We start from the raw sequence: 17,163 nt of genomic DNA, 5'->3' as shown, positions 1-17,163 counted from the left end.
TGGGTGGAGTTTTGGCCAAAAGGGCTTTACACAGAGAAGGAAAAAGTCCACTGGAACAAGCTTTCTTAGCCTGCTTGGAGAAACAGGCTTCAATCTCAGATATTCTGACCCACTTGCTCACTCATCCAGTCTACAAATATTTACTGAGCTCCTACTATGTGCCAGGCATTAAGAAGAATACAACGCCGAAAAAGCTCAGAGCCTTCCCCTGGCGAGTGCACAGTGTGGTAGGGGAAAGACGCACCAACAGTGATAATACAGTCAAGGTCCAGACTATGAACAGAGGCTTGAGGGCTGGAGGAACTCAGAGGAAGGAGAAGCTAATTCCGTGGGAAGTCAAAGCAGGCTTCACAGAGTAGGTAGTAGCAATCGTACTAACGGGATTGGGAGCTATGGACCTGATATTAGCAGCAGCTCTGTTTCCCACATACCAAGTGCTCTACGTTGTATTATCTCACTGAATCTTTACAACACTAGGATGTAGGTATTCTTATTATCCCCATTTTATAGAAGAGGAAACTGAAGTCCGGAAGGGCTAAATGACTTGCCAGCAGCCACACCGCAGTAAGAGGCAGAGCTAGGGGCAGAATCCAGGTCTCTCTGACTTCAAAGCCCACCCCTGCTGGTCTACCACTCCCTTTTGGGGGGTTCGAGCAGCAGATGAGGGGAACACTCTAAACCCTGGGGGTGAACTGGCCATGCAAGGCCAGATTGTAAGAGGCAGTTGAAATCTGATCTCACAGCCATCCTTCCTTTCCATTCTCCTCTAACTCTGCACCCCAAGAATGTTCTTCAGAGTGGAGGAACACAGGCGTTAGTCAGGAGCTCAGCCCCAGGACACCTGCTAACCCCCCGAGGTGCTTGGCTATCCAGCTGAAGCAGCTCCCCCTTCACCCCCTCTCAGCTGCTCTCCAATGATCATCTCAGGTGTTCCCACTTCAATGACTGTCCCCGAAGTGCGGACAGAGGACAGAGGGAAAGATGAGGTTATGGATATGGAAGGTGGGTGATGGGTGGAGGTGGGAAATGTCTCATCAGTCCTAGTAGGGGACCGATCACGAGGATCATTGGGCGTGCGACATATAGAGCATGGGATGGGGGGCAATGAAATCCTGAAAACTCTGCCTAAGTGCCAGAGCGTCTGTGACCTCTGCCAGCTGGCTTTGCAGGGGGGGTCATCTGGACACAACTCATTCCCCCTCAGAGACCCAAGACACATGGGGAGCCTCAAATCCACCCCCAAACACTCTCAAGGAAAAGGCTGCCCCTCCTGCAGACAGCCCAAAGCTTCAGTCACACGAAGGGGCAGCCATGGCAGAGGGCGAGACCGAGGGAGGAGATGTTGCACCATTCTCACGCATCCTGGGCTCTCGGCTGAAAGTGATGGAGGAGGAGGGCATGTGAAGTGGGAAGTACTTCTCTGGGCTTAAGAGCAAAAAAAAGAAAACAAAATCCAAGACGAGAATAAAAGAATTAAAAAAAAAAAAAGTCAGTATTCCCTTGGGACTGTTATTTTTCTCTCCAAAAGACATTGTTAGTTAGAATGCCAGGGTCACTTACTTTCCCTCCTCCTTAAACTGCTGTCATTTTATCCCTCCCTGCTCTAAAACACACAGCCCCTGCCACGGCAGCTCCAGAGCCCTCCCGAGGCCTCACACACACTCCTTTGCAACTGGCGTCAAAGTCTGTCCTGATAAGTACATGCAAGGATATCATTTCCAAGTGCTCCCAGGCAGATTTCATTCGATTCTACAACAGGCTTATAGGGCGGTTAGTATAAACCCCATTCGTGATTTGGAAAACTGGTGCAGAGACAAGTTAACCGAGTTGCCCAGGTCCCTAAGTCCCGCGCCCAGATCTTCCCAGGGAGCAGTGAGGACACCGCGCTGTAGCCGCCAGCCTCTCCCAACCACCCAGGGCTGGAAGTCAGCTCAGCTTTAACCATGCTGCTCTTGAGACACTGATGGCTCTGAAAACCAGAATAGAGTCGAGCAGAGCAGGGAAAAGGCAAACCCTCCAACCAACCCCACCTCCAGGGCTGACACTCTGTATGTGTGGGCCCAGGGAGGAGAGGGGAGATGCAAGACGGCGCAGCTGCTGAAACCTGGACAAGTTCCTAAGGGGACTCCGTGTTACCCTCTCTCGCCCAAGAGACCTCGGATGCCCCAGTCTCAGCCTCCTCCCGGGAGTCTGTTCCCAGACTCACTACCTTTGCAGCCTCATATGTACCTTAAATTCCTCTCGGTACATTTTAAAGTATTTGATGATCCAACTGGCATGATTATTGTATTCTGGTTCCACGACACCCATTCTACTAGGGAGGTTAGATGACCATCCCCCTAAGCCTCGTGAAACAGAGTGTCAGGACCACCGTTTATCTCTCATCTGGTAATATCCCGAATGGGTGTGGTTTCCTCCCAGGGGGACAGTATTTCCCAGTCGTTCTGCCGGTTATGCTGGCCTCCATTCTAGGCTCCTACCAGTGACCGAGAATTGTCTGATTCTCTCAAGTCAACCCTTGGTGGTGATGCCCACAGAAGTATGTGCCAACAATGGAAATGGCACTGCTGCCCCAGGAGGAGACAGGCTTGTGCCTATGGGTCTCCCTGTGACCCTCCCGGTCACCCATGCGCTCTCACTGGGCCCAAATGCCTTTGCGGGGGCCAAACTCAAGACCTCATAGGCAGCCAACTGACTGAGCCGAGTCGAGTAACTGGGCCTAGTCCCTGGTCCCTGGCCATGATTTGAAGCATTCAAAGAACAACATTCGATCTGAACCACACAGCAATTTTAAGCATTAAAATCTACAACCTTGAGAGCTCTCAGAGCATAGGTGGAAAGGAGCACGCAACAAGACCTCTCCCTCCCTTCTCTTGCCCCTCAAGCTGAAATAAGGGTTTTCAGAGCCACCCAGAAGCCCAGGGGAAGGCTAGACCTCATGACTCTCATTTCCTGCCATGAAAGTCCCTAGTGGGGAGCTGCAGGATGACTGGGGGCTCTTCTGCACTTGGGCAAGTAGCTTCTTCCCCTCTTCCAATCCAGTTCCCATGACAATTGGCTGGGGTGGCCGAGGCTGTGAGGCTGGAGTCAAATTCAGAATTGAAAGGCCAGCACCCATTCCTCCTACCAGCCAAGCCCGGCTCTCTGATGATGCAGCTTCATATGCACGGCTTGTCCGAAGGCCCAGTTTGACACAGTTGCTCCAGTGGCAGGCAGGCTCAGCAAACCTGTGTATATATTTTATAGCAGCAACTCCCCACCCTTCCCCCATCACGACACATGTAACACACAGCGTTCACATGCACGCCCCCTCCTGTGCACGTGCCCAGTTCAGGCACGCTAGCTGTGAGCCACCCGTCTTTCCCACTCAAAAAAGCCTGGGGGAACGCAAGGGGATGAGTGCTGAGTGATGCTGTTATAGGGCTAACCCGGAACCCACTCAAATTTTTTTTTTTCCACTCAAATTTAGTTTTTCAAAGTGAAACACTGGACTAATGTAAGAAAGGACCCAGAACCCCTTCACAGCCAAAACAGCATGGTTGAGGACTGCTGCTTCGTAGCACGGGAAGTTTCTGACCTTGAGGTCAAGGCTGCCCGAGCTCCAAGCAAGGGCCCAGAGCTAAGTCGAGAGCAGAGCCCAACGTGATTGCCACTCCTGACCCACAATGCAGCCAGAGGTCGTTTTGTGTGATGCCCTGAGATTGCTGAGGACTCTTCGCCCCTATCTGTCCTTAGCAAAGCAAGCCACAAGGCTGAAAGCTGCCTAGTGACTTATGGAATCCACGTTCAGAAGGTGTCTATGGGGCCTGCTGTTCTGAGGTGACTAGGCGCTTCCAGACATCAGTGCCTGATGACGCTTCTCTCTAGGCTCCAATTTTCTTGCAGACTAGGCACCCTTTCAGGTTTTCTCATCATGCCAGAAGCTAGTTTCCATCAAAACGCCCTGACTGCTGGAGAGGATAAACACTAATCTTTTTTTTTTAGTTTTTTTAATGCTCATGACGGGTCAGAGAGGCTACAACTCCACCTCCCACAATCCACACAGCTCTACCCTTGGGCCAGATTTCTGTCAAAGATGATGAGGGATCTCTCATCACAGACATATCTCGGGTGTATTGATGGGCAGGAAGTCAGGCGAGACAGTGACTTGCTGCCCCGCTATGCTAATTTGTTGGCCGATTCATAGGAGGTGGCAGCTGACGCTCGCTCTAATGATAACTTCGGGGGTGGCGGCAGCAGGAAAGTTTTCTAAAAATGGCTTTTATTACAAGGCATTCCTGAGCTTGGCTATACCCAGGCATTATGTCATTAGGAAAAACTGATGCCTCTCAACAGAGAAAAAGAAATCTGTTCCCAAAGCAGAGGCCTTCTGCAAGCTATTATCTGTCTCCTTGAAATCACAACATTGACGATTTCGCGGCAACAGCGTCGACACATTGTAAAGAAGGGGGAGTGCGGGAGTGAGAGGAAAGATGGCAAGCGGTTGGTTGTGGTTTTTTTCTTCAATTCATTCACACTTCATAAAGCAGAGCGTAACCCTGAAATTTAAAAATAACATTTCTCTAGTCACCAGAAAAATTGGAGGCTACATGTCCCAGGGGCAAAGGGCTTGATTATCTGAGTACAGATTAGCCTCGAGTCTCCAAAGCCAGCCAGCTTTTTCAGCCTTGCCTTCTTTCGCCGCATCAATTGGTCAGAGACAAGGACCGTTTGCCTTGCCGGCAGTCCCATGGGGGCTGCCTGGCCTAGACCAGTGTGGCATCAGAGAGGAGGGTGGAAGGAGAGGTCTGAATCCCTGAGACTCGGATAATGAAAGTTGACTACACTAAGATGGATGGTGACGCCTGACTGCTATTTGGTAAAATAATAATAATTAAGAGCAAATGGCCAGAAAGTTGAAGTCCTGTACTCCCACTCACGTTCATGGTTCCGTTGATCTCTGCCACCGCCTCATCGTCTGTAGGAAACTGGTAGATCTGGACTCCATTGCTGACAAGCTCGCTGGTGATTTTGATTTTGAACTTTGTTAGCTCGCTCTTAGAAATGGCATCTGATTTGGCAATGATGGGGATGACGTTCACCTAGAGAAGGGAGGAGCAAAGCGGCGTCATTGTTGGTAATCTGCAGCTGATAGCGGCACGACCTAGGACTTCTACCAGCTACCAGAGGGAGCAGCTCAACACAGTAGTCCAGGACTGGCCACCTCCATGGCCAAACAGCAATATAATATACGACAATGAGTGCTTACTGTTTGCTGGGCACTGAACTAAGTGCTTTACAAGAATTAACACAATTAACCCTGACAAAAAACCCTCCCAGGAGGTATTAGTACCACAATGAGAAACTGAGGCACAGAGAGGCTAAGTAGCTTGTCCAAGGCCACAGAGCAGGTAAGTAACAGAACTGGGATCCACATCCAAGTTTAGCCTTATTCCTAAGTCCACAGTCTTAACCTGCCAGCTCAGATCCAAACTGATGAGCTATGTGATATCTTAATATCAAGGTCACTGCTTGGGTGATTTGAAGCACAAAGATGAGAGCTGGGAATCGACAGTGGACAAGGGGAGAGGTGGCAACTCCTTGCTAACAGTAAATTGTCCCAGCCCATCGGTGCAGGCTAGCCCCAGCCAGTATGAAAGGAACCACATGCGAAGGGAAGAAGGGCAGGGCTCTGTGAAGATGCACACCTGGCCCTCTTTCTGGCAGCAAACACTGATGAACCTACCCACTTACGTGATGATGACCCTGTGTTACCAATTTGATCTGAGACTTAGCCAAAAAGAGTTATACTGCCGGAGTCTCATGATTAATTTCTGCATAAAGAAAGCAGGTACAGGGCTTCCCTGGTGGCGCAGTGGTTGAGAGTCCGCCTGCCGATGCAGGGGACACGGGTTCATGCCCCGGTCCGGGAGGATCCCACATGCCGCAGAGCGGCTGGGCCCGTGAGCCATGGCCGCTGAGCCTGCGCGTCCGGAGCCTGTGCTCCGCAACAGGAGAGGCCACGGCAGTGAGGGGCCCGCGTACCGCAAAAAAAAAAGAAAGTAGGTACAAATGCCCAATTTTGGACAGCAGGAGAAAGGACTAATGCTACCCAAAGTACAATCCACCTGAACCTCAATCCTTGAAATACCTCCAAGAAGTGACAAGGCTTTTACTGCTGGAGGGTAAAGAAACCTACATGCCTGAGTGAGACACAGCACAGCTAAGCTCAAGTTCACACAGAAAGCACAGTTGGTCCTGCCAGCAGACTCCAATGGGCTGGCATGGATGGTACTTGGGCCCTGAAAAGAGCTCTAGACTTAAGACAAATCCCACCTCCTCTGCTCTTTGCCTCAGGAACGCCTCTCAAGGCTGACACTGCAGCTTCAGGTGCTGGTCAAAGAAAGACTGCACCTTGGAGGTACCTCCCTTAAAGCCTTGGGGCGTGGGGACCGAAGCCCTTGGCAAGGTGGCAACACTTTTCGCCACGTCCCCCACTGGCACGTTGTAAACACAGGCCTACCTAACTTAGCTCTTCCGCCAGGCCGCCAGCCGCATCACTCTGCTACCCTCTTCAAGACATGCAGGATGTGGCGACACTTCCTAAGCGGCCCGTTACTCGTGGGCAGGGAACTCACTGCTGTGAAAAACGAAAAACTGCTCCTATTTCGATGCTAGCTGAAACTCCGTTTTTATAGTGAATGTGCTACTAAACAACTGCATATAAAGTAGATTTTTTTGGTAAAATAAATTCCTTGGAGTCAGAGAGAGCTCGGTCTGAATCCCAGACCCATTGCAAGTTGTCTGACCTGGAGCAAGCTACTTGACTGTGCCTCAGTTTCCTCCTGTGTAAAATGGGGATAATAATAGTACCCACCACACTGGATTATTGGAAGGATGAAATAAAAACAATGCCTATGAAGTACTCATCACAGTGCCAGACACATATGAAATGTTAGGGGAGGAAACGTACTAGTAATTAGGCTTTTTAAAGAATCCTGTGGTCAGGCTTCCCTGGTGGCGCAGTGGTTGAGAGTCTGCCTGCCGATGCAGGGGACACGGGCTCGTGCCCCGGTCCGGGAGGATCCCGCATGCCGCAGAGCGGCTGGGCCCGTGAGCCATAGCCGCTGAGCCTGCGCGTCCGGAGCCTGTGCTCCGCAACGGGAGAGGCCACAACAGTGAGAGGCCTGCGTACCGCAAAAAAAAAAAAAAAAAAAAAAGAATCCTGTGGTCGACTCTTTTGCACAGCCAATAATTCTTTAACATGAAGAATCACTGTCTAATTTATATCGGATGTGGGACTTGCATTTTTCAGTTTATCTTAAAGCAGGATGTGCCTGATTCCCACAGCCATCTTCCTTGGGTATGGAGGCAATATAACCTGGTGCCACAGATCTGAGTTCAAATCTAGGCTCTGCCAGGAGCTGGCTATATGACAATGGGCATGTCACTTAACCTCTTAGAGCCTCAGTTTTCTCTTCTATAAAATGGGAGGTAATGATAGTGTTTGCCTTACCGAGTTGTTGTGAGGATTCAATGAGATACTCCATGAGGTACTTTTACAGTGGTGACATATAATAAGGGTTTAAAAAATGGTAGCTGCTATGATAAAATTATTATTGATAATAAGAATAGTAACTTTGGAAGTCAAGTTTGCATGTTTGATTCTAGTAAAGGTCAGTTAACATCAGGACAAAGGAAAAACACCTTTGCATCGCCAAAGCCTAAGGCCCTAGACCCAGACAGCCGTCTTGCTTGCATCCACCTTTATTCCCAAGAGGGATCAGGGCAGAAAGACAGCTCAGGGGAGACTCATGCCCAGTGCTGGGAAAACATCGCAAAGCATACAACTCAGGTGCTGGGTCAATCAACACCATCTTTATGGAGGGACAGGGAATGAAGGGGAGGATGAAGATGCCACAAAACCTCTCCTGAGCTCTGGCATGTGCATTGCACAAGAGACCAGCAGGAGGGAGCCCAGCTTGCCCTGCCTCCCGTCTGCCCTGGTCCCTGCCTCCCAGGCCTCGGTACCTTACTGTCCAGCTTCTTCATCGTCACTAGGTCCAGAGACTTCAAGGAATGACCCGTGGGGGCAATGAAGTACAAGCAGGCGTGGATGCGGGAATCATGGTAGTTGTGCAGTAACCTGCGAATCTTCAGCTCCTCCTGCAGGTAGGCCTCAAATTGGGCGTCGATGAATTCCACAATGGGCCTGTAGCTAAAGGAGAGAGTAGGGGAATGGCCAGACCACTTCAAAAACCTGCATTTTGATAGGCTTCGAAACTCTTTTAGAAGCTGAAAATGTCCTTGGTAATCTGACTCTCCCCATCCAGCTGGATTTCTCCATCTCCTCTCAGTGGGGCCTCCAACTCCGTCAGACTGGCCACCTCTTTGGTCCCCACGTGAGCCAACCATATGCCCGTCAGTGCGCTTTCTCTCTAGAATGTGCATTTCTCTCTTCTCATCCCAATCCTGCCCTCCCAGGCCTCAGGGCTCGGATGAATGCCCATCTCCTCCACAATTCCCCAGTTCTGCCAGAAATCCCTTCTGTGACCCAGGAGTGTAAAAAAGAATTATGCTATTGGATCGCTTACTGTTGTTTCACAAGGATTAGTGTTCCCTCAAATAGACTGTGTCCTTGTGAAGGGCAGGGACAGTGAAGGGCCCTTCTCTGCCCCCATGGGGCCCCGATGCAGTGTGGAGCCCACTGGCAGTATCTGTGGACGGGCTGATTGCACACCAGGCTGGGCTCATGTCTCCACTTCCTGCGTCTCCCCAGCAGTGCCTAATACTCAAGCTGGTACCCAGTGGTGGTCAGGACCTCTCCTTGACCCATTGCTGGGGAATCTTCCAGAACACAGTGGGTTCTGCTCAATCTTCCTGGGTTCGAGGCGCTCCCCACTTGGCTCCCCTAAGGTCCAGATATTTTTCCAGTTCTCATTTCCTCTAAGGTCATGACTTTAAAATCTACGTATTCGGACAAAATTTGGTAAAGATAGTCCCGCCTGCACAACCTTAACACATGTGCGCGCGCGCACACACACACACACCCCACACGCCCCACCCCCCAGCTCACTGAGTCTCCAGGCACGGCGCTCCCGTGTGGCTCCAAGTCTTGCTGGGAGTCTCCTCTCTGTCCTGGGAAGCTTCTCTGTTCTCTCCCAGGCCATTCCTGCCACCCCTGCAGCCTCTTCCTGCTCTAGTTAGGTCATCTTAGCCTCCGCCCTGCCTCTGTTCTCATCTCCCCGTCTGTCCGCTGCCCCTCCCTCCAGGGCTTCTCCCTTCAAGCTGGAAGAGGTTTAGCATCCGGCCCGGGACAGGGAGTCTGCAGAGACCACTGTGGGAAGGGAACACGATTGAAGGAGGAGCAGCAGCTCCCACCCTGAGCCTTTTTGAAAGATCCCCCTAGCAGAGAAGGCAAAAGAGCTCTTTTAAAAAGAATCACAGAATTCTAGATTCTGAGAGCTACATACAGAGAGAGCCAGATGCTGGGTACCTCTGGAGCCTCAGAGAAAAATCTAAAAATATAGTCCTTTCTGTTTCCTTTGACCCCTATGAGTCAAACATTGTTCTGAAGGGTAAGAGCATCAAAGAATCTGTTGGTTGCAGAGATCCTTAGAAGGTTCCTGAAGAATTAGGAGTGGGGGCGGGGGGATACATCCCTTAGGTTTATCCAATTAATTTTCAGGTGACAGGCTCACTTGAGTGATCTAATTATGGCACTGCTACATTTTTTCCCTCCATTACATAACTTTTTTACTTCATTTTTTTTTTCTTTTTTGCGGTACGCGGGCCTCTCACTGTTGTGGCCTCTCCCGTTGCGGAGCACAGGCTCCGGACGCGCAGGCTCAGCGGCCATGGCTCACGGGCCCAGCCGCTCCGCCGCATGTGGGATCTTCCCGGACCGGGGCACAAACCCGCGCGCGATCCCTGCATCGGCAGGCGGACTCCCAACCACTGCGCCACCAGGGAAGCCCCTGGACCATCTTTTGTTGTCATTCTACACATCACATGCCCGTTAGCCCTGCGTGGTCCTGGTCACTCCCATGGCCTCAGTTATCACTGTCTCCTATCTGCTTCCTAGACACCCGGAAGTCATCCCAGTCTCCTTCTCCCACGTGCCAGTCCTCAGTGCAAACGCAGCTGTCAGAAGCTCCCCTGCTAGAAACCCAGAAGGCCTGGTCACAGACATTATACTTGAGCAGCACCATCTCAGCCATCAAAGCCAAGATACCATAAGGTCAGGTCTACCGGAACAGTGCCCAGAGTGACAACACCTAATCTACTCCATCCTTCCAGCCACCTCTTCCCTCTATGCTCACTGCTATTCCACTCTCTCCTCATGGACTCATCACTCCTCAAAAATGTGTCCACTGTGCCCTCTGAAACCCCTGAACCATGGTAAACAAAACTGCCTATCTCTTTGCCACTCAGAGTGTGGTCCTTGAATAGGCAGCACTGTGGTCACCTGAAAGCTTGTTAGAAATCAAGACTCTCCAGTCCCCAACCCAGACCTACAGGATCAGAATCTACATCTTCCTAAGAGCCTCAGTGGCTTGTATGCAACTTTAAAGTTTGAGAAGTGCTGGCCTATATCATCTTTCTCTTCACAGAACTTGCCTTACCTCTTCACACTACTGGTAACCCCATTCTCCCCTGAGGACCCTGCAACCCTGAGGACCCCGCAACCCTGAGGACCCCATTGCCTGGCAGCCCCCTCCTATGTAGGCTTCTTTTTTTTTGGCTGTGCTGGGTCTTCGTTGCTGCGTGCGGGCTTTCTCTAGTTGTGGCGAGCGGGGACTACTCTTCGCTGCAGTGCGCGGGCTTCTCATTGCAGTGGTTTCTCTTGTTGTGGAGCACGGGGTCTAGGCGTGCAGGCTTCAGTAGTTGTGGCGTGCAGGCTCAGTAGTTGTGGCACACAGGCTCAGTAGTTGTGGCTCGCGGGCTCTAGAGCACAGGCTCAGTAGTCGTGGAGCACGGGCTTAGTTGCTCCGCAGCATGTGGGACCTTCCCGGACAAGGGATCGAACCCGTGTCCCCTGCATTGGCAGGCGGATTCTTAACCACTGCGCCACCAGGGAAGTCCCCTGTGTAGGCTTCTTATTCTCCCACAACCTGTGTACATTGGGCTCAGTGTGTGGGCATTCAGGTAGCCCCTCAGCGCCACTTCTAGGGCGTTATCCTCTACCTCAGTGTAAAAAACTGTCTCCGTTAGAGGCCTGTTCCATCCTCTTGTGGTGGTGCCTGACCCCGTCTTTCTCCCTGTTCTGGTGACTGCAATGTGCTTGAGGACAGGCCATCAACCTTCAGCCTCTTTACTCCTTGATCGCCTCAACTTCACCAACCTCCAGCTCCCTCTACTTCAGCCACCTACACATCAAAGCATTTGCCAGGCCAGCTTCACCCAAGACAGCTTCTAACGCCCCACTATCTGACCACCACTGCACAACTTCCCAGCTCTCCTATGCTTTCAGTCTGCCTAAACCTGATCTTTCACCTCATAGAATCCTCTGGTACCTTGACCTCTCCGTTATCTCACAGGATACCAACCCCCTCCTGGCCTCATCTCCTTCTCGCCCAGGCTGACCCCCATAACTGATTGTCCAAAACGCTCTTTTATCAGCTCATCTCCCACCACACCCCTGCTTTCTACCCTCCCTGCCTAGCAAACCTGCTGGGCGGAATAAATTTCAGGATCTGCTTTCTGCTCCTACACCACTGCTGCTGAAGTTGACTCGAAGCAATCACAAAACTTTGGGTCCTGGGGACTTCCCCGGTGGTCCAGTGGGTAAGGCTCTGTGCTCCCAATGCAGGGGGCCCAGGTTCGATCCCTGGCCAGGGAACTAGATCCCACGTGCATGCCACAACTGAAACCCAACGCTGCCAAAATAAATAAATAAATAAATATTAAACAAACAAACAAACAAAAACCTTTGGGTCTTGGTACCCAAATTCCTGGCCTCCAACCTCATTATAGGCCTTTAAAACAGCATGACAATCCTTTTGCCCGGCCTTGATTGGCTCCATTCCTACTGCTTTCATTGACCATGCCAAACTTTCAACACTTTCCTCAAGCTTCAGAACTTATTCATGACCCCTTCCGTCTCACAAGACGGTATTATCTTCTACTTTATCAACAAAATCAAGGTCACCAGGCTCACACTGCCCCAACCCACCTCACTCCCTCCCCTTCCCTGTTCCCCTCTGGTCTCTGAGGATGAAGGGTCCCTCATCCTGTTCAAGGTCCACCATCCCTTGTGTACTTGATCTTATTTCTTTCAGGCTCTTTGAGAACCTGGCTTCATCTATCAGCTCCTCACCTACTACTGACTACTCCCTCCCCGCAACCTATAAACAGGCTTAAGTCTTCCCTCATCTCAAAAAAAAAAAAAAGATCTGGGCTTCCCTGGTGGCGCAGTGGTTGAGAGTCCGCCTGCCGATGCAGGGGACACGGGTTCGTGCCCTGGTCCGGGAAGATCCCACATGCTGCGGAGCAGCTGGGCCCGTGAGCCATGGCCGCTGAGCCTGCGCGTCTGGAGCCTGTGCTCCGCAACGGGAGAGGCCACAACAGTGAGAGGCCCGCGTACCGCAAAACAACAACAACAACAACGACCAAAAAAAAAGATCTTTCCACAGCCCAGTCCTCCTCAACCACACATTTCTCCCCAACTACTGCCCTGTGTCTTTTCTTCCCTTAGCAGTCAAGTTTCTTTTCTGCACCTACCACAGGGTCTGGCATGTAACAGGTGCCCAATAAATATTTAATGCATGGATGGAGTAGATGAAAGAATAATCTACTCATTTATTTATTTTTACTTCTCGTTCATTCCTCAACGCACTGTAGACTATTTTCCACCCTCACCAGCATCCTAGTTGAAACCTTCAATGGATACTTTGGGGTTTTTTTGGTTGTTGTTGTTTGAAGTATAGTTGATCTACAATGTTGTGTTAGTTTCAGGTGTACAGCAAAGTGATTCAGTTATACTGTATATCTTCTTTTTCAGATTCTTTTCCATAATAGGTTATTACAAGATATTGAACATAGTTCCCTGTGCTATACAGTAGGTCCTTGTTGTTTATTTTGTCTATAGTAGTGTGTATCTGTTAATCCCAACCTCCTAATTTAGCCCTCCCCCGCTTCCCCCTTTGGTAACCATAAGTTTGTTTTCTATGTCTGTGGGTTGGATACTTTTGGTTTTAAATGATGAAAAGTTAGAGGTGTTTATTTTCTTTTTCCCATCAATGTATATATCATTCATTCATTCAACAAATGTGTACTGAATACCCACTCTAAGCCAGTTCACTAGCTTGTACTCATCCTGCAAGATTTCAAGACTTAGCCCAGTCATTCCTGATCACCTCCTCTCCCCTTTCAGCAACCTGCACCCTATACTCCCGCCACCAGGCTTGACTGCTGCTCTTCCTGTGCGCACAGGCCCCCTCCACATACCTCTGTTACTGTACTTACCACATTATGTAGAGTTTGTATACATATTTGCCCCCTCTACTCAACTACAAGCTCCTTAACTAGAGACTGTGTCTTATTTCTCAGTAGCCCTGGCACCTCACACTGTACCTGGCACACAGTAGGCATTTAGTATTTTATAAACTGAACTAGATCTCCCGCATCAATTGGTTACTATTTTCTATCTCTCACATCTGCCCCCTCCTCTCCATCCTGGAAGCTTCTGCTCCTGTTCAAGCCCTTGTCATCTCTCCCATCCTCATAAAACTCACCTGTGACCTTCTTGCTTCCCTCCACACACTGCTTTATCTTTTTCCCAGCTCAGAAAAGCTTTTTAAAGGAGCAATGTATATCCACTTTATCTGCTTCTTTTTAAATTTTTTCAACTCTTTTTATTTTTTAAATTAATTAATTGGGTCTGCATTGGGTCTTCATTGCTGCACACAGGCTTTCTCTAGTTGCAGCGAGCAGGGCCTACTCTTCGTTGTGGTGAGCGGGCTCCTCATTGTGGTGGCTTCTCTTGTTGCGGAGCACGGGCTCTAGGCACGCGGACTTCAGTAGTTGTGGCATGTGGGCTCTAGAGCGCAGGCTCAGTAGCTGTGGCACACGGGCTTAGTCGCTCCACGGCATACGTGATCTTCCCAGACCAGGGCTCGAACCCGTGTCCCTTACATTGGCAGGCAGATTCTTAACCATTGCGCCACCAGGGAAGTCCCCAAAATTTATTTTTAATTATGCAAAGAATACATGTACTTAATCTACCCTCCTCAGAGGTTACTAATAGTAGTTACCATTTTTAGTTTGTTGATTATTCTTGCAGACTTTTTTCTCTGCTTCTATAAACAGAGAGAGAGAGAAATGTTTGTTTTACTGGGAAGGGGCAGATTTATACAAATGGCGTCATGATCTGTGTATCATTCTTCAACTTCTTTTTTTCACTTAACGACATGTTTATGTAAGTATATATAGATCTAACTCATTCTTTTACACTGCCAAATACAGTTCCATGGTATGGTTGTACTATAGATCATTTAGTTGCCCTATTGGTGGAAATTTAGACTGTTAAAAAATTTTTTTTTGGTTCCATAACCAATGCTGCAGCGAACATTATTTTTCTATGCTTTTTATGAACATGTACAGTTGTTTCTCTAGGCTATATTCCTAAAGGTGGACCTGCTGGATCATAAGATATTCACATTTAAAATTTTAACAGATACCATCAAATTTGACCTTTACAAAATCTGTGTCAATTTATACTCCCAGCAACATGAATAAAATTACCTGGTATTAATGGATATTATATTTTTATGTTTTATTTTTGCAAATCTGATAGATGAAAAAAATACTTCATTGTTTCATTTTGCATTTCCCTACTCACTGATGAAGTTGAATGACAATCATTTCATATGTTGATGGGCCATTTACATTTCCCCTTCTGTCAATTACTTGTTTATTTCTCATTGAATTGTAGAAGCTCTTTTTACATTTTAGAAAAATCCTTTGCTATACAGGTTGCAAATATTTTCTCCCCATCTGTAGTTTGTTTTTACTTTTGTTTATAGTATGTTTCAATAGACTATTGACTGAAAACATGCACAACCTAAAAGTAGAGAATTATGTTTTATTTGGTGGACAAAACTGAGGCCTTAAGCCCAGAAGACAGCTTCTCAGAGAGTTCTGAGGGACTGCTCCAAAGAGGTAAAGGAGGAGCCAGGATATACAGGGGTTTCTGCAACAAAAACCAGGTAGTCAGAACATCAAAAGATTACTGTTAATTAAAGAAAACCAGACATCTCAAGTTAATGAATGTAGCACTTTTCTATGTATGGGAAGAGACAAGAGTCTGGCTGGGCTCACTGAAATCATGCCTTTGACAGGCATCTTAACTATCTAGGGCCAGTATCCTGCTTTTCTCCATCCATTCTGAGTCCCCGCAGGGTGCACTGTTGCAGGTGGCCTCAGTGGCTGCTGGCTTGATGGCCTCAATATCCTTTGTTTACTGAAAAAGCAGGCGACACTTTTCACCCACAAGAAAAAGGTTTTTGTTTCTGTTTTGTTTTTAATTTTAACAAATTTAAATCTGTCAGTCTTCTATGACTTTTGGATCTTGTGTCATGATTAGAAAAGCCTTCTCTAAGGGATCAATAGCAGAATAACTAAGGCAGAAGAACGGATAAGTGACCTGGAAGATAAAATAGTGGAAATAACTACTGCAGAGCAGAATAAAGAAAAAAGAATGAAAAGAACTGAGGACAGTCTCAGGGACCTCTGGGACAACACTAAACTCACCAACATTTGAATTATAGGGGTCCCAGAAGAAGAAGAGAAAAAGAAAGGGACTGAGAAAATATTTGAAGAGATTATACTTGAAAACATCCCAAATATGGGAAAGGAAATAGTTAACCAAGTCCAGGAAGCACAGAGGGTCCCATACAGGATAAATCCAAGGAGAAACACACCAAGACACATATTAATCAAACTATAAAAAATTAAAGAAAAAGAAAAATTACTGAAAGCAGCAAAGGAAAAATAACACACAAGGGAATCCCCATAAGGTTAACAGCTGATCTTTCAGCAGAAACTCTGCAAGCCAGAAGGGAGTGGCAGGACATATTTAAAGTGATGAAGGAGAAAAACCTGCAACCAAGATTACTCTACCCAGCAAGGATCTCATTCAGATTTGATGGAGAAATTAAAACCTTTACAGACAAGAAAAAGGGAAGAGAATTCAGCACCACCAAACCAGCTTTACAACAAATGCTAAAGGAACTTCTCTAGGCACGAAACACAAGAGAAGGAAAAGACCTACAATAACGAACCCAAAACAATTAAGAAAATGGTAATAGGAACATACATATCGATAATTACCTTAAATGTAAATGGATTAAATGCTCCAACCAAAAGACACAGACAGGCTGAATGGGTACAAAAACAAGACCCACATATATGATGTCTACAAGAGACCCACTTCAGACCTAGGACACATACAGACTGAAAGTGAGGGGATGGAAAAAAGATATTCCATGCAAACGGAAATCAGAAGAAAGCTGGAGTAGCAATTCTCATATCAGACAAAATAGACTTTAAAATAAAGACTATTACAGGAGACAAAGAAGGATACTACATAATGATCAAGGGATCGATCCAAGAAGAAGATATAACAATTGTAAATATTTATGCACCAAACATAGGAGCACCTCAATACATAAGGCAAAGGCTAACAGCCATAAAAGGGGAAATCGACAGTAACACAATCATAGTAGGGGACGTTAACACCCCACTTTCACCAGTTGACAGATCATCCAAAATGAAAATAAATAAGGAAACACAAGCTTTAAATGATACATTAAACAAGATGGACTTTATTGATATTTACAGGATATTCCATCCAAAAAGAACAGAATACACATTCTTCTCAAGTGCTCATGGAACATTCTCCAGGATAGATCATATCCTGGGTCACAAATCAAGCCTTGGTATATTTAAGAAGATTGAAATCATATCAAGTATCTTTTACAACCACAATGCTATAAGACTAGATATCAATTACAGGAAAATATCTGTAAAAAATACAAACACATGGAGGCTAAACAATACACTACTTAATAACCAAGAGATCACTGAAGAAATCAAAGAGGAAATCAAAAAATACCTAGAAACAAATGACAATGAAAACACGACGGCCCAAAACCTATGTGTTGGAGCAAAAGCAGTTCTAAG

The 17,163-nt window shown here is 47.7% G+C and overlaps 1 protein-coding gene across 10 annotated transcripts in view; it reads right to left on the bottom strand.

The window, feature by feature from the left end:
- The window catches only part of SEPTIN6 (septin 6), a 67,028-nt gene that overhangs the window by 19,491 nt on the left and 30,374 nt on the right, over window positions 1–17,163 (bottom strand). For all 10 annotated transcript variants that reach the window (XM_067723161.1, XM_067723171.1, XM_067723164.1 and 7 more), the window contains 2 exons: window positions 8,011–8,197; window positions 4,920–5,081 (listed from right to left, as the gene is read on the bottom strand). In XM_067723161.1, coding sequence (XP_067579262.1) covers window positions 4,920–5,081; window positions 8,011–8,197 — 349 coding nt within the window. The remainder of the gene's footprint in view (window positions 1–4,919; window positions 5,082–8,010; window positions 8,198–17,163) is intronic.

The sequence above is a fragment of the Pseudorca crassidens genome, chromosome X, assembly GCF_039906515.1.
Source record: "Pseudorca crassidens isolate mPseCra1 chromosome X, mPseCra1.hap1, whole genome shotgun sequence".
Taxonomy (NCBI): Eukaryota; Metazoa; Chordata; class Mammalia; order Artiodactyla; family Delphinidae; genus Pseudorca; species Pseudorca crassidens.
The sequence above is the reverse complement of the archived record's forward strand: the minus strand, read 5'-3'. Positions and strand labels throughout refer to the sequence as shown.